The 26,584-nt window shown below is 37.3% G+C and overlaps 1 protein-coding gene across 4 annotated transcripts; it reads right to left on the reverse strand.

The window, feature by feature from the left end:
- Window positions 1-2,577: 2,577 nt before the first annotated feature.
- LOC143856103 (uncharacterized) lies at window positions 2,578-18,559 on the reverse strand. 4 transcript variants are annotated; one of them, XM_077366160.1, is made up of 6 exons: window positions 18,401-18,559; window positions 13,502-13,652; window positions 4,409-4,599; window positions 4,060-4,300; window positions 3,069-3,205; window positions 2,578-2,975 (listed from the first exon to the last, which is right to left on the reverse strand). In XM_077366160.1, the coding sequence occupies exons 2-6, from the start codon at window positions 13,641-13,643 to the stop codon at window positions 2,748-2,750; spliced, it is 939 nt and encodes a 312-aa protein (XP_077222275.1). In that variant the 5' UTR covers window positions 13,644-13,652; window positions 18,401-18,559; the 3' UTR covers window positions 2,578-2,747. The 4 variants fall into 4 exon arrangements, with proteins under 4 accessions (XP_077222275.1, XP_077222276.1, XP_077222278.1 ...); XM_077366161.1 differs by having other exon boundaries at window positions 13,502-13,661; window positions 18,401-18,558; XM_077366163.1 differs by lacking the exon at window positions 18,401-18,559 and adding an exon at window positions 16,033-16,056.
- Window positions 18,560-26,584: the final 8,025 nt, after the last annotated feature.

Below are 26,584 nucleotides of genomic sequence, written 5' to 3' on the forward strand. Positions count from 1 at the left end.
TCCATGGAATTTTTTAATTTTTTTCTGTTAAATTTTTCCCTAAATCCAAACCCCCATACATAAACTTTTCCAAAAATTTGCACCAGAAATGGGTTTCTCGCAGTCCATCTCGCAGTCCAAGCAGTCTCTCCTTCTCTCTCTCTCTCTCTCTCTCTCTCTCTCTCTCTCTCTCTCTCTCTCTCTCTCCACACACACACACAACAGGAACAATTGGTGGGCCCAACAGAAACCGTTGGTGGAATGGTGGGCCCATCTTTGAACAATGTAGGCCCCGCCCATACCACACCATAGGATAATCCAAACCGTCCATTTGATGGGCCATAAACGTAAATAGGTTGCGTCCCAAAATATCATTTCCATAGGCTGATCCTAGCCCTCCGATCTAAATAGAAACTACATCTTATGCAACCTCTATAGATTGTAGGGTTGTGATCATCCTATGGAAATGAGTTTTGGGGCACAACCTATTTACATCATGGCCCATCAAATGAATGGTTTGGATCATTCTATGGAGTTGGTCGTAAAGTAACATTAAAGCCCGTCCACAACATAGGACGATCCAAGCAGTCCATGGTTTGGATAATCCTATGGAGTTGCCGTACAATAACATTCAGGCCCAATCGTAGGCCCCACTGATATTTTTTCTAATTGAAGCGTACCGTCCACAACATAGGATGATCCAAGCCGTCCATGGTTTGGATCATCCTATGGTGTGGTTCGTACAGTAACATTAAGGCCCAATTTAGGCCCCACCCATATTTTTGAAAATGAAGTGTACCGTACAGACCATAGGATGATCTGAGCCGTCCATTTGATGGGCCATAACATAAATGGGTTGTGCCCCTAGAAGGCTTGGCCCATCAAATGAATGGTTTGGATCATCCTGTGGTCGTACAGTAACAATAAGGCCCGTCCACAACATAGAATGATCCAAGCCGTCCATGGTTTGGATAATCCTATGGAGTTGGTCGTACACTAACATTAAGGCCCAATCGTAGGCCCCACCGATATGTTTCAAATTGAAGCATACCGTCTACAACATAGGATGATCCAAGCCGTCCATGATTTGGATCATCCTATGGTGTGGTTCGTATCAATTTAGGCCCCACCCATATTTTTGAAAATGAAGTGTACCGTCCAGACAGTAGGATGATCCGAGCCGTCCATTTGATGGGCCACAATGTAAATAGGTTGTGCCCCAAAAATCATTTCCGTAGGATGATCACAACCCTACAATCTATAGAGGTTGCATAAGATGTAGTTTCTATTTAGATCGGAGGGCTAGGATCAGCCTATGAAAATAATATTTTGGGACGCAACCTATTTACGTTTATGGCCCATCAAATGGACGGTTTGGATTATCCTATGGTGTGGTATGGGTGGGGCCTACGTTGTTCAAAGATGGGCCCACCATTCCACCAACTGTTTCTGTTGGGCCCACCAAGTGTTCCTGTTGTGTGTGTGGAGAGAGAGAGAGAGAGAGAGAGAGAGAGCGGTCAAATGGTGGGAAAACGTTAGCCAGCACGTGGCATGCCTCTGTTGATCGGCTTGCTGATATCATATGAGCAATCAAAATGCTGATTGCAATTCTCTCCATTTAAACTCCACCTCGACTATTTTCCAGTGATCTAAACCGTTCATCTGTTCTCCTATGTGGATATGACTTGCCCCAAAATTCATCTCTATTAGATGATCCCGTTACAAAACAATTATGCAAATGTGTCAACAAATTGGAGGGTCAGGATATTTTTGCTTATTAAGTGATAACTCTGACACAAATGATTTTAGAGCATGTCTACAATAAATGGAAGGCTAGATAGTGATGATGATATGGACGGTTGAGATAACTCTTGCCCACTCGACTCATATGTCAAGTTGAGTAACCTCAAACATCTGCACAACTATATTTTGATAATGGGACGAACTTACCATGTTTTACCTTTTTAAACCAGCTGTCAAAGGTTATTATAATTCCCAAAAGCTCTCAGAGCCAATCAGACAAGTGTGAAACAAAGTGAGTCTTCCCATTATCAAAACATGGTCATACAACTACAGGAAAAATATCCGCACTACCATATCTTGATAATGGCATCACTCACTTTGTTTTATACTTATTGATTATTGATAGCATCTAGAGTAATAATGTAAGTCATGAAAAGCTAATTAAAAAGTGAAAAAAAAAGAAGCAGTGCCATTATCAAAATATGGCAATGAGTCCCTTATAAAATTAGGGATTTGCTAGCGTCCATAGCAAAAGGCATTTCGCAGATGGTCTGTTGCATGTGAGAGCAGCCACACAGGCTCACTTTTCAGCAGATTTTGTCTTCCTTCATGAGGTGGCTGCTCTCACATGCAACAGACAATCCGCAAAATGCCTTTTGCGATGGACGCTAGCAAATCCCATAAAATTAACGTATAATTTTTTTCTTTTGATTGGGAAAATTAAGTTATTAATATATAAGGAGAAGTTAAAATTATAAGGTCTCAAACAGCTCAACTCAACTAAGCCTTTATATATATATATATATATATATATATATATATAACAAGGGCTTGTGTACATAACAGTCCAGTTGATTTCCATTTGAATAAACACTGAAAGCAGTATTGATTAATAGACATTAACTTGTTTCAAGATATAGGGCAAGAAATGAAGTTTGTGATTCTAATGTAAAGATACACAAATGGTTTTTGAGATGATGCCAAGTGAATACCAAGTTCCCTCAGCGCTCGTTATAATCCATTGTTTAGTCGGGTAAAGCAGTTCCACGCTCGAGATTGTTCTTGATCTCTAGAGTATATTTGCCAAACGCTCTTTCAATCTTCTTATTGAAATGCTCATTCCGATCATTGATTGAATCAATGTCCTTCTCTTCATGGAACCTACGCCGCCTGCTAAATGCCTTTCGTTTCTCGTCCCTGTCTGTGAGCTCTTTCACCATGTTCTCTATCTTATCTTCAGAAACCTTAGGTGTCTGCGCCATAAGAGATGGATGAATAGAAGGATCAAAACCTCCCGTTTTTATAGAACTGACGACTAATAAATTGGGTTCTTTAAATATAATTACCTTTCCATACTGAAGACTTGAAGCATCACGATAAAACTCTGGGTCGGCTTCCTTCGATTTATTATAATCTTCGATGTCACACTGTATGTTCTTTGTACGCTTTTTATAAGCATTGTACAATGTCTTCTGATTGAAAACTGTACATAGGAGATGATATTGTTTAGTGTACAAACAGAAAACTATGCAAATATGAGTTCAACCTAAAATTCTATAGTTTCCTCAGAGCAACAAATGTCAATGCATCTCTGATTCTGAGCAGGGTTGCTCGGCTAGACTTGATATTTACACAACCATGGTTTGATATTTACACTGGCCCATCTTGTCTTTTATTATTTAAAGAGCTCTAAAAGGTCATCGCAATTCCAAAAGGCTTTCACAAGTCAATTTAAAAAGAAAAGACAAGATAGGTTTGTGGAATTATTAAACCATGGTTGTGCTGATATCATTTCCCTAAAAAAAATATGCAAGTTCTTTGATAATGAGTTTCAAAGAGGAAACTGAATGAATCAGTAACAGCTCATTAAGAGTACCCTCATGCATCAAAACTATAACAGATGAAGATCCTCAAAGCAGCACCTCAATGGGTTCATGTCATTTTCAACATAAAAAAGCCCGTAAGCTTGAAATCCTATATTAATTTCTATCTGTTTACTCAAGGAAGTTTCAACACAAGGAGTCAAGCATAAGAAATTTATAAATTTAGTTCCATTACTATAGGAGTGCATTCAATTGTTGTATGTTAACAAGCAGGACATGATGAGTCTTCCAAGAGAAAATGTATTCTGAGTATTATTAAAGTTCATAGAGGGTGCATGAGAAATGTCAGCAACCAAACAAGATCCATTCTTATTGCTAGCAAAACAGCTATCTTCACAGAGTAGTTCCAACGGTATAACTAAAGAGAGAGAATCCGCATGAAATGGTAATTCAAATTGATAGCCAACTACGATGTAACAAATACAAAAGTAACATGAATTTAATTTGAGCTTACCGTCCCAACCAAATGGGGCAGGTTCCTTTTCCCATTTCTTATATTTAGTTTCAGCCATCTCTTGTGTATCAAGCATGTATGCCTTTGTCATATCCAAACCATTTGCATCCAGTAGTTTTCCAATTTTCTTTTTCCTCTCTTCAATCCATTTTTGTTTAGAAATGCCTCGTGATTCGGGCGGAGCTTCCAGTCTTTTCTTTTCTGACACCATGGCACTTTGATTGGCCTTTCTTGCCTCATTCTGCAAGCAGAGACCCACAATCAATGAAATTAAGTCAAAAAAGGCATAAAGCAAGTCATCTTAAACCTCAGGTAGTGACGCTCCTATTACAAGGGTGAATGAAGTTACCATCTTAAGCCTCAGCTCAAACAATTTCTTTTGTCTTCCAGTGAGATTTGCGTAATCTGCTTCAACATTTTTCTCAACAAGTTGGTCATCATCACCGTCAGCATGTTGTATTTCACCTGGCCTTTGTTCATTTGGATCTTCACTATGATCAGAGGCATCTATAGACGGATCACCACCATCTCCTTTAAATTCTAAGATAAAATGACAAACAATGAAATTAAACATAGATAGAAAGTAGTATATTAAATACACTGACAATATGAGTCCTCACAAAACAGAGCTTAATGATTGCCCAAATAATCTAATCAAGGGTTTATATGGTATATCCAATGCTATTCACACAACAAAAATTAGGCATGTCAAAAGACTTGTGAGATTGTTAGAGATTAGCAGAAACTTGACAAATAGATGAGATGTTCTTTAGAGAAAAAATCTATCATACGCCTCACTCGCATATGCCTGATTTATTAAGCGATGAGACAATTATCATTAAAATTCAGGTCCATATTATAGCAACAATTATTTAAAGGGCGACGATTTTTTCACCCCCCACCCCAGGACTACGCACCCCCTTTTAACGTGAATTGTGGTAAGACTTTAATGCTTTTCGACGTCAAATCACATTAAAAGGGGCGCACATAATCCTTGGGGGGGTGAAAAAATCATCTCCCTTATTTAAAACAATATTACCCCACTAAATTGAATTTATTGTGAGAAAGGCATTTTTTTTCTTTTGAACGGTATCAAGAGATTGAAGATTCACATTCAATTTTGTACATACAAGTCACTTGTTTGCATCATTCAATTTTGTACATACAAGTCACTTGTTTGCATCATACAAGTCCTTTGGACGCACATATTATTTTACAATGACAATATTACAAGGCTAGTATACCATTCAAAAAAAATATTACAGGGCTAGTATCTAAAAAATATCACAATATTTGTCATTTCTTACATATAAATTAATATTTTATATTTTTATTTACTTTTGGAACTTCCTTATTTTTATTTTTGCAAGCACCAGTGTTTCGAAACGCGAATGTGGGTCAAAATGCGGCCGAAGAAACTTGGCACGACGCGGTCAAGTACTTGGTTGACATGGCTGAGTACTCGGTTGGCGCGGTCATAACTCGGGAGAGTCAAAGTAGTTTTTATTGACTTTGTAAGGCAAAATGCGGAACGCAGCCAAGGCAAAAGGGAGTCAACTTTGGGGGAGGGGGGGGGGGGGGGGGGGGGGTCCGTGGTCCACGATGATGCAGAGGAGTTTGGGGTTTTGAAACTGTGGCAATAACTACTTGATATTATCTCTATAAAATGATTTGGAATAAGACTATCAAAACAAAAAATATTTTAATTAATTAGGGCCTAATATGGGTTCCCACTACATTTACATCAACCCCCTTATGTAACTTACCAGTACGGTTGTCCGTCTCAGGCCCATTATTCTTTCAAAATGAAAGCAACTTACCTTCATAAATTTCCCATATTTCCACCACGTATAGTACACAAATGGTCCTCGTTCTTGGTAATATGGCATGGCCACCACCATGTGTATGAAGGTTGATTCATAAATCTTGTTGGGCCATGTTTGGTCGATTGCCCATGGTCCCACCATCATCGAATGATTTTAGCCCCTTCATCACGAGTAATGAAAATTGAACGTTTTTGGCCATTGACTGTTCACATGCCTTTGCTCTTGCAAATGAGATCTTCATTCAGCATGGGACCCAGACCCACTAGGTTGCCTAATTTTTTTTTTTTGAATTATCGCTAAGTTTTATTGAAAAGAAATAAGGGACCGAGATGGTCAAAATACATAGAGAATGGAAATACATAGAAAGAGAAATTATGGGGGGAAAGAGTCGAAAAGGGCTAGATCCTCTTTAGACACCCTCAATCTAGCCAAGTGATCAGCCACCTCATTTGCCGTTCTACGAACGTCCTTAAAAGTTAAGTCATGGACCTAGAGCAATCTTGCACCTAATCAACGTATCTATCAAATCATCACGGGTTTTTGTGTTCTCCTCGAAGCCACTTGATGACATTAAGGGAATCAACCTCTACCACCACATTGTCCACCCCTTCTGACGCCAATAATTTAATACCTTGATGGGCGGCTTGGACCTCTCTTTCGAAGCATCTGCTATCCCAATTGGACCGGCAAAATCCCAAATGACTTGCCTTACACACACACACCCCCCTAATTACGGCCGGTCCTGGGTTTGAAATCAGATCAATGCTACTGATTACCAAACAAGTCTTCCATGAGTAGAATGCATCATGGTCGCACTTGTGATCAATATGGCATTGTCTACATGATCTCATTCAAATATGAAAAAGAAAGGGAGATGGCATAATGGCTTGCCACCTTCTAGAAGACTCTTTTCTAAAGGAAAATTGACCTGCCCATCTTAGCTTGTAGTTCATTTGCATGAGGTAAGTCAAGTGGGTGGTATAGATAAAATAAGGGGTGTTGACATAAGCCCCCTTAAATAATTCATAATTGTCTGAGCAATAAATATATTCTTAGATCGAGAAATTGGATAGAAAGGAGATTAATTATGCATACAGAGTGGAAGATTCAATTCCAACCTCCCTGTTTGTTCCAAAGAGGTGGGTTAAGTGAAGCGGATGGTACAGGTAAAATATGGGGTGTTGACATTAGCCCCCTTAATTAATTGATAGTTGTCGGAGCAAGTAATATATTTGTAGATCAGGAAATTGTATAGAGCAGAGATCAATTATGCTTAAAGAGTGGTAGATCCAATCCCAACTTCCAAGTTTGCTTCAAATGGGCGAAAGGGAAAGGTTTGATGTTCAGTTCATTTTTCTGTTTGAGTGGTATAGGGTAAGACATTCGTAGAGATTATTGCATGATATCAGTGTTCAATGTCAAAGATCTGTACTCAGTCTTGGACTTCAGCTCGCCAACTCAAACTTAAATTCCGTTTGGGACTTAATATTCGTCAAATTGCGGTCATCTTAGTATTTCAATTAAAGTGTCACCACGTTGACAGATTTTGCTTATATAGTGTTAAAAAACCTGGACTTGGACTTGCCAACTCAAATTTAAACTCGATTGTGTCTCAGACTCTCAGCATTGTCAAAATTTGCTGACTCGGTTTAGTATTGCAGTTAGCTTGGCAGCTCAACTAGATAGGTTAAACATAATCAACATTGGAGTACAATTTCCTCTAATGTGATAATTTGACCTCTTTGAATAGGCTTTGATGAACTGATGTTTAGAATGGAAAAAGTGAATGTCACATATCAAGCCAAACACCAAAGCCCTTTTTTCAAATGGATAGGGAAATTGTTGAAAGCTTATCGTAGATGTAAATCCTTTAAAATAGAAGTCAATAACTGTAACAACCCAGGTTTTACAATCCACCCCCTTGGGGCCCAACATCCTCATTGGCACAGTGGGCCCAACGTCCTCGTTGGCACATCATACTGCGGAAGAAACACTCCGAGTCCATGTGAGACGACTAAATTGCCCTTAGAGCCCGTAATTAAATTTCTTAGTTTCTACCAACATAACTCGCTCACTTGTCGAACTAGGCATCCCCGTTGCCACCATGCGGTTCTTTTACAACACAAGTAAATTATGTGCTCACCAGGCGTCCCAGCACACATGAATCTAATGTGTCAATCCTATGTGCTCCTTGTCTAGTTTCACCATCTCTCGACTTTTCTAGATACTAGCCCTAGGGATCTACAACCTAAGCTTTGATACCAACTGTAACGACCCGGGTTTTTAAAGAACTCTAAACCGGACCGTTAACAAAAGCCAACAATTTTATTTTACAAATTGGAAACTCAATTAAAAGTTTTATAAAGAGTTTAACAGAGGATTTGACATAATTAACAAAAACCGAAACAAACTAACAATAAGACGGATGGATGCCGAGGCTACATGGCCAAACCAACTCTTCGACGCACTCCAGTCTATATCTCTTCAATAGCATTTGTCTCAATGTCATAAATGGTTTCAATACCTGTGAAATTTTTATAGGGGTTAGTTCAATGAACTAAGTAGACCCATTCGTTACTAAACAAATACTATTAAACAAATCTTGAATTTAAAAGCATACAAACCAATTCAATAGTGAACATGAAGTAACAGTTATAATAAATGTGGAATATGGATTCAATAGTAATGATGGGACCTAGAATCGATCATCCAATCAGGAAGCGACACGTGTCATCTGAGGGGGGGGTACCCAAATTACCCCCGCTATAAGAGGATAATTAAGAACCTAATCCCAAAAGAAAAAGAAAACATACACTCTCCGCCCAACCACAGGGCGACACCTATCCAAAGGGTAAAGAGGTAAATCAGCCATGACCACCTATTATAAATAGCCATCCAAGGCTCAAAGGTAAGGGTGAAAAACCCAAGAAATTATTGTTCATTACTATTTTTGGTATGTGAATGGTGCCCAATACTAACTTGAGTGTCGAAGGGTCCGCCGGGGGACTATACCCCGAGTTGGCCTTCTGACCGGGTGCTATCTTGTGCAGGATTCATCTAGGCACAAAAACCTTTCCTTCTAGATGACTAGATAAACATTCACCCCTACCTCTGATTAGATCCCGATCAGGTTCGCTCCTCTTGAACTGCCACATCACATAAACTGTTTTCGACCACAACAGGTAATAAAGCAACATACCAAAATATCTAACAGTGAGAAACAAAGTATACAACGCTTTCCAATTAAGAAGCTTACGTTATTATTATTTAAATGCATGAGAAAACTCCACTAAGATAATCCAGCTCCCAATAGCTAGTCACCCCGCCTCCAATACGTTCCACTACACTCGCCTATAGGTAGTGGGCATGGATGACTTTTTACGACATGCTTAATTGCCACACCGCCTCCTTGACATCATGGTAGAAGATGATGTATTTACCACCATAGGGGTGCGCTAAAAACCCATTGCCGGCGTGGAATTTCATTACTTCTGCCACCGCCCAATCCACCAAAATTATTTCCCCACGACTTTATAATCTTACCAATTTTCTGGTATATCATTCATATCCTTTTCCTTTCTAATATCTTGTAGATATTATTTAGCAATTCTATTGCTTCCCATATTATCTCTTTTTTTTTTCTTTTAAGGAGGATTCATAACATTTCATCATTTGTAAGCTACTAACATAGCATCATTATTTCCACATTTACATGCTTACCAATATAGCAAAAGCATGGGCGTAAGGTGCATATCTATGAGAAACAATTATCGTAACAAAATCATATCATGAACAATTCAATGTCTACTAAGAATTTTCGTTGTATATAAACAAACCAATCATTGCTCAAGAGTACAAGTTTAGGGTACTGTCATCTACCTCGGTGATCTCTGATGTGAAAAAGTAAGGAATCCTCTAGGTCTGGATATGGTTCTCTACTGTATCTGTAACACGATGATATATAAGTTCTCAAGACATATTTTAAACGACACACACCTAACTAAGGATTGTGTGAGACCATATCTTTTTTAGGATTCTTAATTATTTTTGTTTATAATTACCTGTGGGTGACATCAATAGTTTATTTGCTGTTTTTATTGAAAAGATAGCGTAACAATTCTTCATTTCTTCTTACGTAGTATTCTCATCCTAGCTCTCATTGAAAACCTTTTTACAACATAAATCACATAACGTATGTGGGCTGTTTTTAACCGAAAAATACAATTACTTGCACGAATTTGTAGCATTAAGGTGCTGATTTTTCTTGAAAGATACATTACCCCCTCGATTATCAAATCACATAATTGTTTCGCAAAGATCTCTCTTTGAGTTTCCAAAACTATCAAGCCGGCATTAAAGTGCTGATTTTTTCTTGAAAGGTTCATTACCCTCTCGATTATCAAATCACATAATTGTATCGCAAAGATCTCACTTTAAGTTTCCAAAACTATCAAGCTGGCATTAAGGTGCTGATTTTTTCTAGAAAGGTTCATAACCCCCTCGATTATCAAATCACATAATTGTTTCGCAAAGATCCCACTTTGAGTTTCCAAAACTATCAAGCTTAGGGGTTGTTTTCTTGAAAAAAGTCATCAATAACTCTTTAGTTATTATTTTTGAATGCTGATTTTCATAAAGTTTATATTTGTGGGTTGTTTCTCTAGAAAAAATTATCTAATATATAATGCGTACGTGAGTATTTTATTGGGAAAAACAAGGTTTGTGATGGTATTCATCATACACTTACAAATCTAAAATTTTTGAATAGAATATACAACTTGATTCTAGTCTAAACCCACTTAGGGCCTTTGATTTAACACGTATGGGCTGATTTCCAATGAAATATGATATTACATATTAGTTTTATCATTCAAATGAATTTAATAGAAGAAAAGAAATTTCTTTTTCTATAAAATCATCAAGTAATCATTATTTTTTTAAAGAATTTAACCTTCGTAACGTATATCGTATTTTTGTTTTAAATTCGAAAGAAGAAAGGTACTTTTATTATCTATTTGGAAGGAATTAATTATATATATTTCGTATTTTCTTGATACACTTGCCCTAAAAGGAAGAATGGGACCCCCTTTGGTTCTTTTGATGATATCCCCAAAACTTTGTGAGGGAGTTTATCTAAGAAAATAGAATTAAAATGATACGAATTTAACATAACTAAAGGGGTCAAAGTGGACGATAGAGATTTGGGAACCCTAATTTGAGGATCTACGATTTCCCAAATTTACTATTTTTTGTAAATCCGAGACTAAGTATTTATAGTAAACCTGAGACTTACTATTTATAGTAAACTGGAAATGTACTATAAATAGTAAATCCAAAATTTTAGTAAAACAAAAATTACTATTTATAGTAAAAACGAAAATTTACTATTTATATATATAATTAAGAAAATACGAAATATATATATATATATATATATATATATATATATATATATATAATTAATTCTTTCCAAATAGATAATAGATGTATCTTTCTTCTTTCGAATTTAAGAAATAAATATGATATACGTTACGAAGGTTAAATTCTTTAAAAACTAATGATTACTAGATGATTTTATAGAAAAAGGAATTTCTTTTCTTCTATTAAATTCATTCGAATGATGAAGCTAATATGTAGTATCATATTTCATTGGAAATCAGCCAATACGTGTGAAATCAAAGGCCCCAATTGGCTGATTTTGTAAAAATCAGCATGTTTAGACTAGAATCAAGTTGTATATTCCCTTGAAAAATTTCAGATTTGTAAGTATATGATGGATACCATCACAAACTTTGTTTTACCCAAGAAAATACTCACATACGCATTCTATATATGTATATTAGATAATTTTTTCTAGAAAAACAGCTCACAAGAATAAACTTTATGAAAATCAGCATTCAAAAACAATAATTAAAGAGTTATTGATGACTTTTTTCAAGAAAACAGCCCCTAGGCTTAATAGTTTTGGAAACTCAAAGTGAGATCTTTGCGAAACAATTATGTGATTTGACAATTGAGGGGGTAATCAACCTTTTAAGGAAAAATCAACACCTTAATGCTAGTTTGATAGTCTTGGAAACTCAAAGTGAGATCTTTGTGAAGCAATTACGTGATTTGATAATCGAGGGGGTAATGAACCTTTCAAGAAAAATCAGCACCTTAATGCTACAAATTCGTACAAATAATCGTATTTTTCAGTTAAAAACAACCCACATATATTATGTGATATATATTGTAAAAGGGTTTTCGATGAGAGCAAGGATGAGAATACGTAAGAGGAATTGTTATGCTATCTTTTCAATAAAAACAACCCCTAAACTATGGATATCACCCACACATAATTATAAACAAAGATAATTAAGAATCCTAAAAAGATATGGTCTCACACAAGCCTTAGTTAGGTGTGTGTCGTTTAAAATATGACTTGAGAACTTAGATATCATTGTGTTATAGATATAGTAGAGAACCATATCCTGACTTAGAGGATTCCTTAATTTTTCACATCACAGATCACCAAGGTAGGTGACTGTACCCTAAACTTGTACTCACTGTAACGACCCGGGTTTTACAATCCACTACCCTTGGGGCCCACAGTCCTCGTTGGCACAACATACTGCATAAGCACAAGCAGCTCCAAAACTCTTGAAATATATTTTTTTACGAAAGATAACTATTTTTTAATGGCGAAAGATTATACTAAAAAATGGGGAATAGTCCCAAAAGATTGAGGTGGTCAAATACAGGAAAGAAAACATAAACAAAGCCACAAAAAAAGCAGCCAGTACATCATTGGGCGAGGATTGCCTAGAAAACAAAAGATCACAAGTATCTCCTGATTTGGCTAATTGGTCTTCCTTGCAGCATCTACTCCAAAACGCCAAAACTTCTCATCCCTCTTAAAGCTACAAACAGATTTCGAAAGAGATGCTTAAATCACATATGAATTCGATGGTAGTAATTCCTAATTCTTAAGAATCTATAAAAATACAAAGATCAAGTCGATAAATTTTTGGATTGAGTACTTTCAGCATCTACATCATAATTTAAACTAGGTTGACCCAATTTTCAGTTATAAGTTCTTGCCTTGAATACTAGATCATCTTGCTAGATGGTGTCATGCAAAGATTCGGGATTGATGTTTAGACTATAAAATTTCTAAATTATGATGCATCCTCTTCCTTCCACCATAGTTCTTGAGATTCAACACCCAACTTAAAATCATTGAAAATAAAATATAATAATAATAATAATAATGACTGAGTATTACTATTCAAAAAAAATAAAATAATGACAGAGTATTAGTCTTCTCCTCAAAACTTGGTAAATTTATCAAGTTCTTAAAAGTAACAAGCATGCTAAACTCATATCATCTCTAAAGTCAGGATCCTAGTTTCCCAAGTGCATTGCATCACCAAAGAAAAGAGCTCAGTTCTAAATTAGAGAAAATTTCAATTTCCACAAATTAATAAATCACGATACACAAGCAATAGAATAGAAAAACAACATAGGGAACAATTTCCACAAGAACAATTGGTTAGCAAGTTCACACACAAATGAAATCAATTACAAACAGATGACAAAACAAAGAATCGTAAAGAGGGGAGGAAAAAGAAAACCTAATTCATCTCTGTCAACCCGCTCTCTCTCAATCCGCTCCTTGGCTTCAGCAATCTTTTTGAAGCAGAATTCGACACATTCGTGGAAGGGATTGGATGCATTTATGCAATCTGGGTGCACTCTCCCTTCTTCAGACATCATTCGTCTCACCTTCAACAACTACATATCATCATGTTTTATTCTAAACATTAAAAAAAGGAGACGCCTACCACTCTCCCTAAATATATTTCAATAGATAGAAGGGAAAAATCCAAAAAAAAAAAAAAAAAAAAACCACAAGAAATATGAAGCATCAACAAAATCAAGATGAAAAGCTAGATTCCGAAACAAAAGAAATTTAATGTTTGTTTACAAATATAAAGAGAAAACTATGTATCGGTAGCTAATTGCCTAATCATTTGCCGATGATGAAAAAATCAATGTCAATGTTTGAGTGAGAGAAGAAAAGGCATACGCAATTTGACAAGTGAAAGGTGGGACCTGCTTTATGACACACGTTGAATGTACGTAGTTGGTTATATATAGTTTTTGAGTCAGTGCCCAACAACAATACATACATGTTATTTAGGTCCTATTTGTTTTGGATTCTGAGTCCAAAACTGATTCTAGACATAACTGGGCAGTTAGTTTGCAGGGTAGAATCAATTTGGGACTCAAACCGATTCTACATCCCATCAATATGTGTATTTTTGTTGAAATGTATGATCAATGTGAGTCCAAAATCAAAATCAATTCTACAGCTGAGATCGAAATGCCCAATTTTGCCCAGAATCAATTTTGGACAGTGATTACGAAAAATCCAAAACAAACATTGACATGAGTTTTGGGCCATAGGAGATCAAGAGCAATGCCTATTTAGATGGACTATGACTGGATATTTAACGTGTGTTTGGGCCATAGGAGATCCAAAGCAAGGCCTACAAAATGGAAGGTTCCAATTAAAAAAGGTGGGACTCCTGGACCATGGTAGGCATGCCATATTTGGGTTTCTGTTCTCTTATGAATATATAGATCCAGAACCACCATCTTCTTTTCAAGTGTAACTTTATGCTTCTATATTTTGTCTCCAACATGTTCAGATACTAGCATACCTTTTACAAAATATTCATGTATCATCAACGTATCACCTATTTTGCATGAATTATATCATTGGCAAATTCTTGTGTGCATTTTTCCATGTGATTGTGAAATAGGAAAAATATAGCAGTGAGCAAGTCAGAATGTCATGTTACCAAACGCCTAATGTTATGTGTCCCTACGAGGTTGTTCTATTTGAAAGACTAATAATTCAGACATGAAGACATAAAATCGTGTTATGTGTCCCAAAAGGGTGGCCGGTTGTCTTTTCTAACAGACCCAAAGTTACTCGAAAATATTTTATTTTTTGAATGGCAAATGAAACTTGAAAACATTTTATTTCAAGAAAACAGCTTTAGGCTTTTACTATGAACGCATATTATTTGCTAGGGATGCAACTCGGGTCAATTTTTGCAAATTCGGGTTGAGCTTTTACCTTAGAATCAAGTTGGGTTCGGGTTGATTCCTATTCATGTTTTAGCAAAAGCTCAACCCGACCCGACCCATGTTGCACCCCTGCAGTATACAAAATAAGTGATTAGGTGGCTTCATGTCTTAATTACTAGTCTTTCAAATGGAACACCCTCCTAGGGACACATAACATGGCTTTAGGCATTTGGTAACACAAAATTCTTACTTTCTAGCTGCTACATCTTTCCTATGCCACAATCACATGGAAAAATGCACGCACAAATTGACAATGATAAAATTCCTGCAAATAGTTGATATGTTGATGAAAGATGAATCTTCTATGAAAGTTTGCTAGTATCTGATAAGAACCTTGGATTAGAAGTATAGTTACTAGTTTTTTGAGTTATGTTGATAGTCTCCCTATTCAATATCCAGTTGCATAGAGGAGAGGATAGGCTCTTGTGACGTCAAAAAATGAACTGGTGAAACACTTCTTACTCAATTAATCTGAACAATCTTGCATGCCAAAAATGATCCTTAATTGAAGAAAGAGAGAAGAGAGGAGATGAATGTGTCTTTTTATGTTAAGAAATGAATATTAGTAACCTTTAATCATAAAAAAATAGATTATAAAAGATAAAAGAAAACAAATATTTGTCATAAGAAACAGATTATAGAAAAGAAAACACAATTTTGATCTTGAAACCTATAGCTCCAATCAGAGATCTAACAGAAAAAAAAAATTTCTGCGAGATTAAATGTTTTTCTAAATCAGATTTGGTGGAACACTAGTTGCTCAATCAATCCAAACAATGCTAAATGAAAATGCCACAAAAATCATAAGAATTTTAGCTTTTTTTTAATGGTAAAATTCTAGCTTTATGAAATTCGAAATTAGATTTTGAGGAACTAGATATTTCAGCCAAAATTTTTTGCAATGCTTGTTTGGGTTCAGAGAAAAATCAGAGCTCTCTTCATAAATTTGCAGAACTACATAGAGTACATAAAAGAAAAAACAAGCAAGAAAGCCATATCTGCATACACCAGTACAAAATTAGCTGGCATCCATTCAATCGGTAATGCATATGGTCCTGATAGTCATGAAAAAGAATAACAAAACTACTATAAGTAACTCAAATGAGATGAACAACCCACCCTACTACTACTCTACACTTGAATAAGCATGTATTGCATTTCCAAATACACACCTTCAACCTAGAATTCCCAATGCAGCATCAATTTACAGAAGCCATAGACAGAAGAAAAAAAAAAAGCTCTTATGTGCAGCAAAACATCGGAAACCATTGGAAGGCACCATACCGGGACAAATGTGTAATATATAGCAGTAGAGAGAAAACTTCTGATATTCGAAGTTCGAAGAACCGTTCTTAGAGAAAGATAGATGGCTCAAAGCACAGAATATGGTACAGTGAAATGCACGGCAACTCCTATAATGTAAACAGAACTTTCTCATATAGGATCCGTTTGGATGCACGTAGCATATAAGTAGAAGGAATGGGAATCATATAAGTAGAAGGAAAGGAATGTGGATTCCCATTTCTTTACTTTTCTTTTTTCTCTTGATTTGAGAGGGAAGTCAAACAGTGAAAATGACTAGCATTTGGAAAATTTAAAGCCAACAAGGACTGCCATGTGAATAGTAAATGACAGTGAAACAATGCTAGGAAATGGAAAATCTATCTTTTTACTTTGATTTTCCTACTTTTTGGTGCATCCAAACGGAACCATAATGTTGCAATGCCAAATCCAACGGTAGGACATTTTTTATGGAAAAAAAGTATAAAGAAGGCAAAAGCAAACATCCCAGTACTCAAAAAAGTCTGGACAGTACATCTTTGGCAAGATTCCAACCTTTTAGCCTCTTAAAAGAAAGGCTGAAATGGATACAAGTAATACCGAATCTGCAACAGCCTCACAACTTGCCCATCTGATTGTATATTTGGATGTATGACTTTAAGCAGAAAGAGGACAGAGAATGCCAAGAAATTTCCTAACCTTCTAAGAGTCCACTTCATTGAAATCGTGACATCAAAGCCACATCCTAACCACATAACCTATCATTACATTGAACTCATCCCTACACATCGTCAAGGAATAACATTAATCTGATTCTCTCGCAACCACAATTGGGTCTATACCATTGTTAAAGCATGAATGATTAAATAACACAAACTCTAACAGCTAAAGCTGTTGAAGTAATTGGTTGTTTCACATGGTATTAGAGCTATTGCCTCATGGCAAGTCTTGGGTTCAAAACTCAACAACTCTTTGATATTAAAAACCCAAGTGTACAGCCAACCCAAAATAGGGGCTACACGTGAGGGGGAGTGTTGAAGTATAAATAATTAAATAACACCATCTCTAACAGCTTAAGCTTTTGGAGTAATAGGTTATTTCACACAAAGTTCTAAATTTCGGCTCCGGTTTCAGTCACTACGGAAATGGAAACATTTCGGTTTCGGTTAGAAATTTCAGTGGAAATCCTGTAAAATCAAGGGAACATATGGAAACCTATGCAAATGATAGAATTTAAAGATGAAACTTCTGGGAATGCTAGAATAAGCACAAATACACACTTAGAAACCATGACATAAGCAAGATTAACATCCATAATGGTTTAAGAATATCGAAAACCTAGTAACATGAACCGTCACGCATGTCTGGCAATTTAGTACCAACAAAATTTCACATCTATTTCATATAAGAATTTGTACAGAACACATGCACCAAATTTTGCAAGCAATTCGTATACATATAATTAAGTAATACATAACAATATAGCATACTACTATTCAAGGTTTTAATTTTCAACCGAAATTCGAAATTTTTGAACGTCCGAAATTTCGGGTTTCGGTAGAGGACCAAATCGAAATCGTGTATACCCGGTATAAAATTTCGATTAAATTTCGTTTTCCCTGAAATTTAAGGAATTTCACCCAAAAAAAAGATTTTTTCCGTTAAATAAAACTTTCCCGAAATTTTGGTCGAAATTTTCTATCGGGTAAGATATTGCACGTTCGGTGAGGACCGAAAATCACCCCCGAAACCGAAATTCAAAAGCTTGCTACTATTTCACTTACTATTTTGGTTTATACATTTCGGTTTCGGAGGGGGTGGAAATGGAAACATTTGGGCCATTTCATGTTGGTTTCAGTGGAAATTTAAAACCATGGTTTCACAACCCTCGATGATCCTTTTTTTGTGTTCTTTCCAGATCCTACAAGGATAAATCACGAAGACATAGGATCTAAACAAAATAAAATAGGTGAAAATCAACCCTAAAATCACCCCCTAAATTAACCCTCATGCAGAGCCATTGTCCATGAATAAAAACACTAACGCATAGTCATTATACAGGAGAAAAAAAACCCTAAAACATGGAAACATACCTTGATGCTGGGAAGCTCCGAGAGTGGGAAAGGAGTAGTAAATAATGAAATATCATTAGAGAAATATTCACCCCCTTTTCTTCCCCGCTCCTCCCCCTCTTTTGTATTTATGTTATTTCCCGTTTCACACTAAAGTGGGGTGACACGGGGACGAAAAGTGGGAGCGAGCATAACATTTCCATAAATATGTGAATTAAAAGTCTTTTAACCCCTCTCCTTCCTCCCACAAATCTACATGGTCACTCAATTTCCTACGTGGCATATGAAAAATAAAAGCATAAAAAAGAGAAGTGATATTTACGCCCCTTTTCATCGCTAGGGACACCCAGCGCCAGTGTACGTGGCAATCAAGGCCACTGGATTCTTCTGACATCAAGTACATTAGCCCTCCTTTAGTCATTGATACACTAGCACTTGATACACTGGCGCCGGATGCCCCTGGTGATGAAAAGGGGCGTAAATATCATTTCCATAAAAAAATCTTAATGGATAGATTAGTCATTATGCAAGGAGAAGGGCTGTTTCACTCTTCGGAGGGTTGATCCTAACCCTCTATAGATTGGAGGGTTAGGATCAACCTATGGAAATGACTATTGGGGCACAACCTATTTAGGTTGCGGCCCATCTAATGGACGGTTTGGATCATCCTATTGTGCGGGCCATACCGAACATTTTAATAATGTGAGGAGTGCGATCATCAAAATACAGTAGTGGTGATATCATTTCCCTTAAAAGTTTTTTAAGCCCACACTATATTTTGCCTCCACAAATCGTAGGGAGGGTTGTGATGATCCTATGGAGCTGATTTTTTGGGCACACTCTATCTATATGAGGGCCTATCAAATGAGTGCTTTGGATCATCCAAACAATGTGCCACTCAATTTCCTACATGGCATATGAAAAATAAAAGCATAATTTTTTTAATGGATAGTCATTATGCCGGACTGTTGAGAAAATCCCGCTTGGCAATCCGATCAGATTGTGCACAAATATAACGGAAAGATAAAATAAACAAACAAGCCACAAGATGAACACCAAGATTTTACGTGGTTCGGCAAAGCCTACTCCACGGGCGAGAAACACGATCTTCCACTATGAGAAAAACAATATGTAAGGATTACAATGGATTAGTCTCAACCCACAAACCTGCAACCCTTTCCTTGCTTCTCAAACCTAAGATCTTACCCAAGAGAAAACCCGAGAGAAAACCCCAAGAGAAACCCAAGAGAATACCCCAAGAGAATACCCCAAGAGGAAAACCAAAATAGAAAACCCTCTATTCTTCTTCTTCTCTCTCTCTCTCTCTCTCTCTCTTCACTTCTCTTTTTCTTTCTCTCTTTCCCTCTCTTGATTTTTCCACTCACCAAAGAAGAAAGCCACTTCCTCTTTTTAGTTGTTTCCAAGAAACCCAAATAAGAGGGTTTCTATCTTTTCCTCTTGCCTTCCCACCCAAGCCACCTACGGTGGGTGGGAAATAAGGCAACTTTCCAACAATCTCCACCTTGGCTTATTTCCCAGCCACCTTCTTCTCCCTTTGTCACTCTCTCCCTCTCTTCACTTCTCTTTTTCTTTCTCTCTTTCCCTCTCTTGATTTTTTCACTCACCAAAGAAGAAAGTCACTTTCTCTTTTTAGTTGTTTCCAAGAAACCCAAATAAGAGGGTTTCTATCTTTTCCTCTTGCCTTCCCACCCAAGTCACCTACGGTGGGTGAGAAATAAGACAACTTTCCAACAATCTCCACCTTGGCTTATTTCCTAGCCACCTGAAGATTTTCCGTTGTTATCTCCACCGGGTCACTATTACCGCAAACCACCATTGGCCTTCTAAAGTACCAGCTACACACCCTCGAATCACCTTGATTCTGACTCCTCCCGATTCGATCAACATGGCCAATGCACATGTGTAGCTGCCAACCCGTTGACTCACCTAGTCAACCTTGGAGAGGGATCTCGATCCATCCTCCCCAACACAGCTACTATCATCCTCTCACCATCATCTGCAACCTGAAAACCTGTCTCTGCACCAACTGCGAAAGAGACCCTATGCGTGCGCACGCCATTACCATGCTTCCATCTACCCATCGAGATCTTAGGAACACTAGTCACCGTATCCCCAATCAGACGATATAATCCACCACACTTGTCTCCTGTCAACAGAACCATATAGCCGCGTGTGATTTTCATGGCTCCACCTGTAGCTGAAAACCTGCAACCCCTGGAGTCCAACTGGCCAAGCGATACTAGATTTTTCCGTAGCTTTGGGACATACGCCACACCACCCAAAGTACGAACCACTCCATCGAACATCTTGATCTTCACCGTCCCAACTCCCGTGACGTCACAAGTGGACCCGTCACCCAAGGACACTACACCTGCTCTTGTCTCCTAGAACGTATCAAAATATTCCCTCCTGGAGCATACATGAACAGAGCAACCTAAATCTAGAATCCACTCATCATGAGAAGTGTGATTACTTGAGGAGACTGTGAGAACGTCTCCAAACACTTCGCTCTGTTCTCCCGCTACCACAGCATTCGTAGCACCATTGTCCACCCGGTCAGCTCGCTTTGGACAATCCCACTTAATGTGGCCCTATTCCTTGCAATGGTAACATTGCACACCCTTTCCGCCGACCCTGGATCTTGACCTGCCTTTTCCTGATCCCCTGTCAGACGACCTTTGTAAGCCCAATGGTTTCCACCTTGGCATTCCCATCTTATTTTGATGATTCCAATACACAAGTGATTAATGATCACTAATGTGTTTGATTGTCTAAGTTGTAGATCACATTGGTGCTAAGACAACATTGCTTGGATTGAGGCCAAGAAACACTCATTGGACCACATCATGAAGGCCAAAGACAACGAAGTCCAAGACAAAATGAAGACTTGAAGAATCCATTGAAGATCAAGTTATATTAGATTGTATTAAGATCCAATCCTAGTTTAGGATTTTGAAAGGCATAATTAAGGAAATAAACACACACCCTAAATTTATATGTGATTGTCTTTGTGGTGTTCCAACACCTTGGAACCCTCATAGAAATCCCAACTTGGTGTTAAGTTGGAAGCCCAAAAACATGAAGTGAAAAACTGCTCTTCATAGGCTTCTCGGAACTCCGAGAGAAATTCTCGGAACTCTGAGAATTCTCGGAACTCCGGGAAATATTCTCGGAACTCCGGGAAATATTCTCGGAACTCCGAGAAATGGTCCAGTAGACTTTTTTTTCATCTTCTGTTTGTATTCCCGGAACTCCGAGATTTTTTCTCGGAACTCCGAGAACACTATAACGGTCATATTTTGAGCCGTTGGGAATTTTGCTGGAATTACCACAATGCCATTGAACGGTTATATTTTGGTTTTCCTATATATATGGGCATTCTAATCTTCCAAACCATCAATCCTAACACTTTAAAAACCTTCTTGAACATCCATAGAGTGAATCAAACTTGTTTATGCCTCTCATCATCTAAAGATTAGGATTTGGATCATAGGCTCAATTTGTACATCTTCTACCATCTTGTAAACCCTTGTGAGGGATTGCTTTTGTTCTTTCTTTCTTTTCAAGAGCTTGTATTGGGCGAGTGTTCGGAGAAGCGTAGCCCACTCTCCGTGGTGAAGATCGCCACCAAGGTTAAAGGCGGTTGGAATTTGTAATCGGCACCGATCTTCGCCGAAGTTAAGAAGATCACATAGTGAAGCCATCAACGGGTTTGGTTGGTGGAGTGGAGTAGGCCTCACGTCTGGAGGACCGAACCACTTTAAATCTCGGGTGCAATCTCTCTTACTCTTGCTCTTTATTTTGCATTTGCACTTTAGATTTAACTTGCGTACTTGAATTTAATTGTTGATCTCTTAATTTCTAAAACTGGGTTTGAGTTTTCAAAAGAATTAAAACTTGTTATCAACCTAATTTCGCACTCCTCATAAGTTGCCGTACTCGGGACCACCCTTGGATTTTCAACCTTCCTCTTTTATTCCCATCATGAACAACCAACCCTTGTTCTTCACTTACACCAAGAACAGGTTTCTTCTGCATCTCCTTCGATAAGAGCGATGCCGTGACTTCCTCAAACTTTATCGTATCCTTACCATACAATAAAGTCGTCACCAAGTTGTCATACGAATCAGGAAGAGAAGTAAGAAGCAAAAGGGCCTTGTCTTCTTCCTTCAACTTTTGTTCTACCTTGTGGAGCTGATCCACAAGCCCGTTGAACACCGTAATGTGTTACAGAAGATCCCCGCCTTCCTGCATCTTCAGCCTGTACAATTACCGCTTCAGATACAATCGGTTGTAGACACCCCATTTTTACCGGACCCTAATTCCCGAGAGCGAATAAAATCCCGAAAACTGAACGCCAGGAAATTTAACCCAAGTTGCACCTCAATCCTTATTTTTATTCCAAAAATCAATGAAAAGGGGTGTGAAATATCCCATACAGGAGTGTCAATATCAACCCTATAGGTAGCATAGATTAGAGCAAAATGTTGTATTCATTGTTACCCCAAGGCAGCCCTTGTTGGATAAAGAGTAATCATAATTTCACATACAGGGGAGTGAATCAGGGATTAAGGTGGCTGTCCATAACAAAAGAAAAGAAAAGGCAATTTCATTTTACCCTTATTGTTCAATGCACCACCCCTGGTAGTGTAAAAAGAGTGGTCATGAGCACCAGAGAGGTGGCTGTCCCAAGAAAGATGAGGGGTAAAAATATCATTTTCTTATAACCCATCGAGTGAGGGTTTCAGGGGATCCTTTTTTTTTCGTAAAAAACAGGGGGAGAGAGCGAGAGAGGCAGAAGGCATCTCAAACCCTAACCACAGCCACCATCCTCTCCATCTATAAATAGAGAGGAGCTCATTTGCAATCAAGGGGGGGAGGCGCTCATTTTTTTTTCGATTGAAAAATCCAGAGAGCAGTGAGAAAGAGAAAACCCCCAAATCCAAACCCTATCTCCTTCTTCTCCGGCTAGGCTCCGGTGAAATCCCGAATTCCGGCCAACCTTTTCCGATCTACATCTCCTCCTTGTTTTCTTCTTTAACTTGTCTACAAGCTTTAGCTCTTTCGAAACCCTTAGATTCAAAACTTCTAACCCTAAGATCCAAGGCCTGCTGTTCTTAAAATATCCTCAAACCCTCCTCCATTAAATCATGATCTAAGCTCCGATCATCTGATAGCTTCACATCACCTCCATCATCTTGTTCTCTTTCTTTTTCTCCAATCTTTATTTTCTAATTTCAGCAGCCAAAGAGAGAGATCTCAGATCATCGGAGCAAAGAAAAGGAGCAGAGAGCTTAGTAAGATAGAGAGAGCATCGGAGAAAAGAGAGAGAGCTGGGAAGATCTCTTGATTAAAAATTAGAGAGTGGGAAAGGGTTTTCAGAATTTCTGTGAAAGGAAGGAGGCTGATTTGTTACGGTTTGAGTCTAATCTTGATTTCTAAAGAAGAAGTAGAAGAAGAAGTAGAAGGAATTTCTTCAGAATTTGGAATCGTCATTAAAGTTTAGGTAATGATCTTCGTTCTTTCATTTCAGAATTTCTGTGTAATTGTGCTGGTTCATCTTGTCTTGTTCATTTTGAGGTATGCATCAGAGTATTTAGAATTTTAATGGTTGTATTTGCTATTCTATCTTTTCTGATTTTTTTTTAAAAAAAGACAAGATGAATTAGTGTAATCAACAATATAGAGTGATATCCCTTTTCATCAGTTCTTATATTTTGTATTAGATAGCAGTTTTTACTTTGCTTGTTTCCTGTCAATTGCTGTGATCTCTGGTCTCTAGTGTTTATTCTTTAATTAATTTCGTTTTCAGGAGATTTGTTTTGGATTTTGGTCTTTGGTTCATGTCTTGAGAATACTTTAAAACCTCTGTAGAGTTGTAATGTTTACACGAGAAAAAAATCACCTTTTTATTACCAGGAAGACAAGCTCTATTCACTCTATAACTTACCTATAGCATTTACCATATGAGATTTCCCTTTTGGTTCATTAATAGTGCCCTTGTGACTCAGCCTTAAGATCATGGATGTTGGTCATCTCGTGATTACCCTGTGTAATTTGTTTCTTTGGTTACTTGTATGAATTTAGTTAGTTTCCTTTACCCATTTGTGGAGCTAACACAGTCACATTCTGGTAATTTTCATATCTCTTTGTGAAAAGGAATAAGGTTGTCATATGCAATTATTCAAACAGGGTATGACTTATTTTGGCCTCACATTACCATATTTGAATGAGTGCATCAGACCAATTAGATTTCTTTCAGGGAATTTATCAACCCAAATATGTCTTGATGGAAGTATGACACAAAGGACCTGAATTTCTGCTACTATTATTGTTGGTACTGAAGTTCTTTTTCTGCTGCTCAAATATCATTTCAAATTGAAATCTTTTATTGAAATTGGTTACATGTTGTCATCGAACACCATAGCTGAGCACATTTTAGTTTGCTGTCAGAATGTGAATCCAGTCCAAGATTGGCTGCCAATATATCATTCCTGGAACTATTGAGTTACTATTATAGGGTTCTATTGTGAAGAAATTCAGATTGCATGCCATTGCTTCACATGAAGGCTACCATAAATAATCATAAACAGTCTCATGGCTATAGTTTTTGAAAAGTTTTTTTTTTAAGAGATAAGTTGTCTTGGTAGAAGTATCAAAATATAGTATGGTTAATGTCATTTCCTTATCCAGTACAATCATATTTCGTTTTGAATTGTCCAGGCTTACTTTTTTTTTTTTTAGTTATTCACTTAGGAAATTTATCATTCCTGCCATGTTCTGTGTAATTGCATCAATATTATTGAATGTTGTTTGTAAAACATGGTAATACCAATATCTTCATCTATAGATTGAGGTTTTCTTTCCTAGTGTACTTCTTACATGTTTATGGAACTAGTACAGTCCTGTTTGAAAAATTAAATTGTTCAGTTCAAATGATCTGTTCATTAATTTCGCGATGGGATCGCAACTATTCATATGTTCAAGATAATCTGTAATTGCTGACTTCTTTAAATTGGATTCCTATACATGCATGAAGGTTGTATTATGATGGTTTTGAGAAATTGTGCTTATTTGGAAAAATGTGATAATTAGAATACGAAATTTTGAAATAGAAGTTGGTGTAAAGGATTTATCTTGCAAATTGTTTTTCACATTTGAACCAAATCATAAATTTAAAATGTTTCATTGTTCATTTGGTGAATCAGTCGGAGTTAATGTGTAGATCCAAAGATCCTTATGAGTAGGTAAATAAATTTTATTTCCTATAAATTTTGTCACAAAGCTTATGGGTATCATGGAATATTACTAACGACGCTAGTTGACTTGCTCGGGTTTTTAAGTGGTAATGCATTGTTGGTCATTAATAATCGTTGGAAATATACTTTATACTATATTAAAGTACGAACCTTGGTCATTAGCTAAAATTACCTTTGTCGTTTCTTACATGTTTTGAGTTATATCTTGTAGGTTTAGGACTCATATGTGTTCATCAAAGTATTGTAAAATAATACTCGGGTCTTGTGTTTTTTCTTAGTTTTAGATGATCTAAGGTGGTTTAGGGCGATGAAGGTGCTAGCCCAAGTCCATCTTTAAGGGACTTGCTCAGTCCGAGTAGTGCTCCTCTCTTTTATTTTTAGACTTACATAGTCTTTAGAAACCCTTAGGAGTTGTCTTTTCATTGCAAGGGCAATGATGGCGCTAGCTGGAGCCTACCCCTTTTAGAGAGACAAGCTATGTCTTGATAAATCAAATCAAATCCTTTGGAGACAAACTTTGTTTCATTAGCGAGTCATACATAAGAGACTATCCAAGTCTCAAGCAGAATACCATGTCTAAATAGAAGACCAACTTCGTTTATTAGTAGCCTATTCTCTTTTATCATTGCAGAGGTAATGATAAGGTTACTTGGAGCCCATCTCTGTGTTTAGGAGACTTGCCCAGTTTCACTAACTCCCTTTTTATCTCATCTTCTTTTAGGAGACTAGCCTAGTCTCATTTGCACTCCCATCTTGGGGTTGTGCACTAGGAGTCAGTCCTTTTGTATATGAATCTGTCATTATCATAGGAGTCTGTCCTCAGCTAAAGAGTCAGTCCTTCTTTCAGGAGTCTGTCCTATCATCATAGGGGTTAGGATTCTGTCCAACCTCTCATCAAGTCATGTGATTTTATCCAACTCCTGTA

The sequence above is a fragment of the Tasmannia lanceolata genome, unplaced genomic scaffold, assembly GCF_043159265.1.
Source record: "Tasmannia lanceolata isolate RefF3 unplaced genomic scaffold, GAP_Taslan_0.1 ptg000023l, whole genome shotgun sequence".
In the NCBI taxonomy this organism is placed as follows: Eukaryota; Viridiplantae; Streptophyta; class Magnoliopsida; order Canellales; family Winteraceae; genus Tasmannia; species Tasmannia lanceolata.

What these genes read in the sequence shown, in the direction of transcription:
- LOC143856103 (XM_077366160.1), bottom strand. Translation starts at nt 13,643, where the DNA reads ATGATGTCTGAAGAAGGGAGAGTGCACCCAGATTGCATAAATGCATCC. An exon ending in GGTTGACAGAGATGAATTAG is followed by an intron (nt 4,600 to 13,501) that starts GTTTTCTTTTTC and finishes ATTTTATCTTAG; the next exon opens with AATTTAAAGGAGATGGTGGT. An exon ending in CAAGTCTTCAGTATGGAAAG is followed by an intron (nt 2,976 to 3,068) that starts GTAATTATATTT and finishes CTTATGGCGCAG; the next exon opens with ACACCTAAGGTTTCTGAAGA.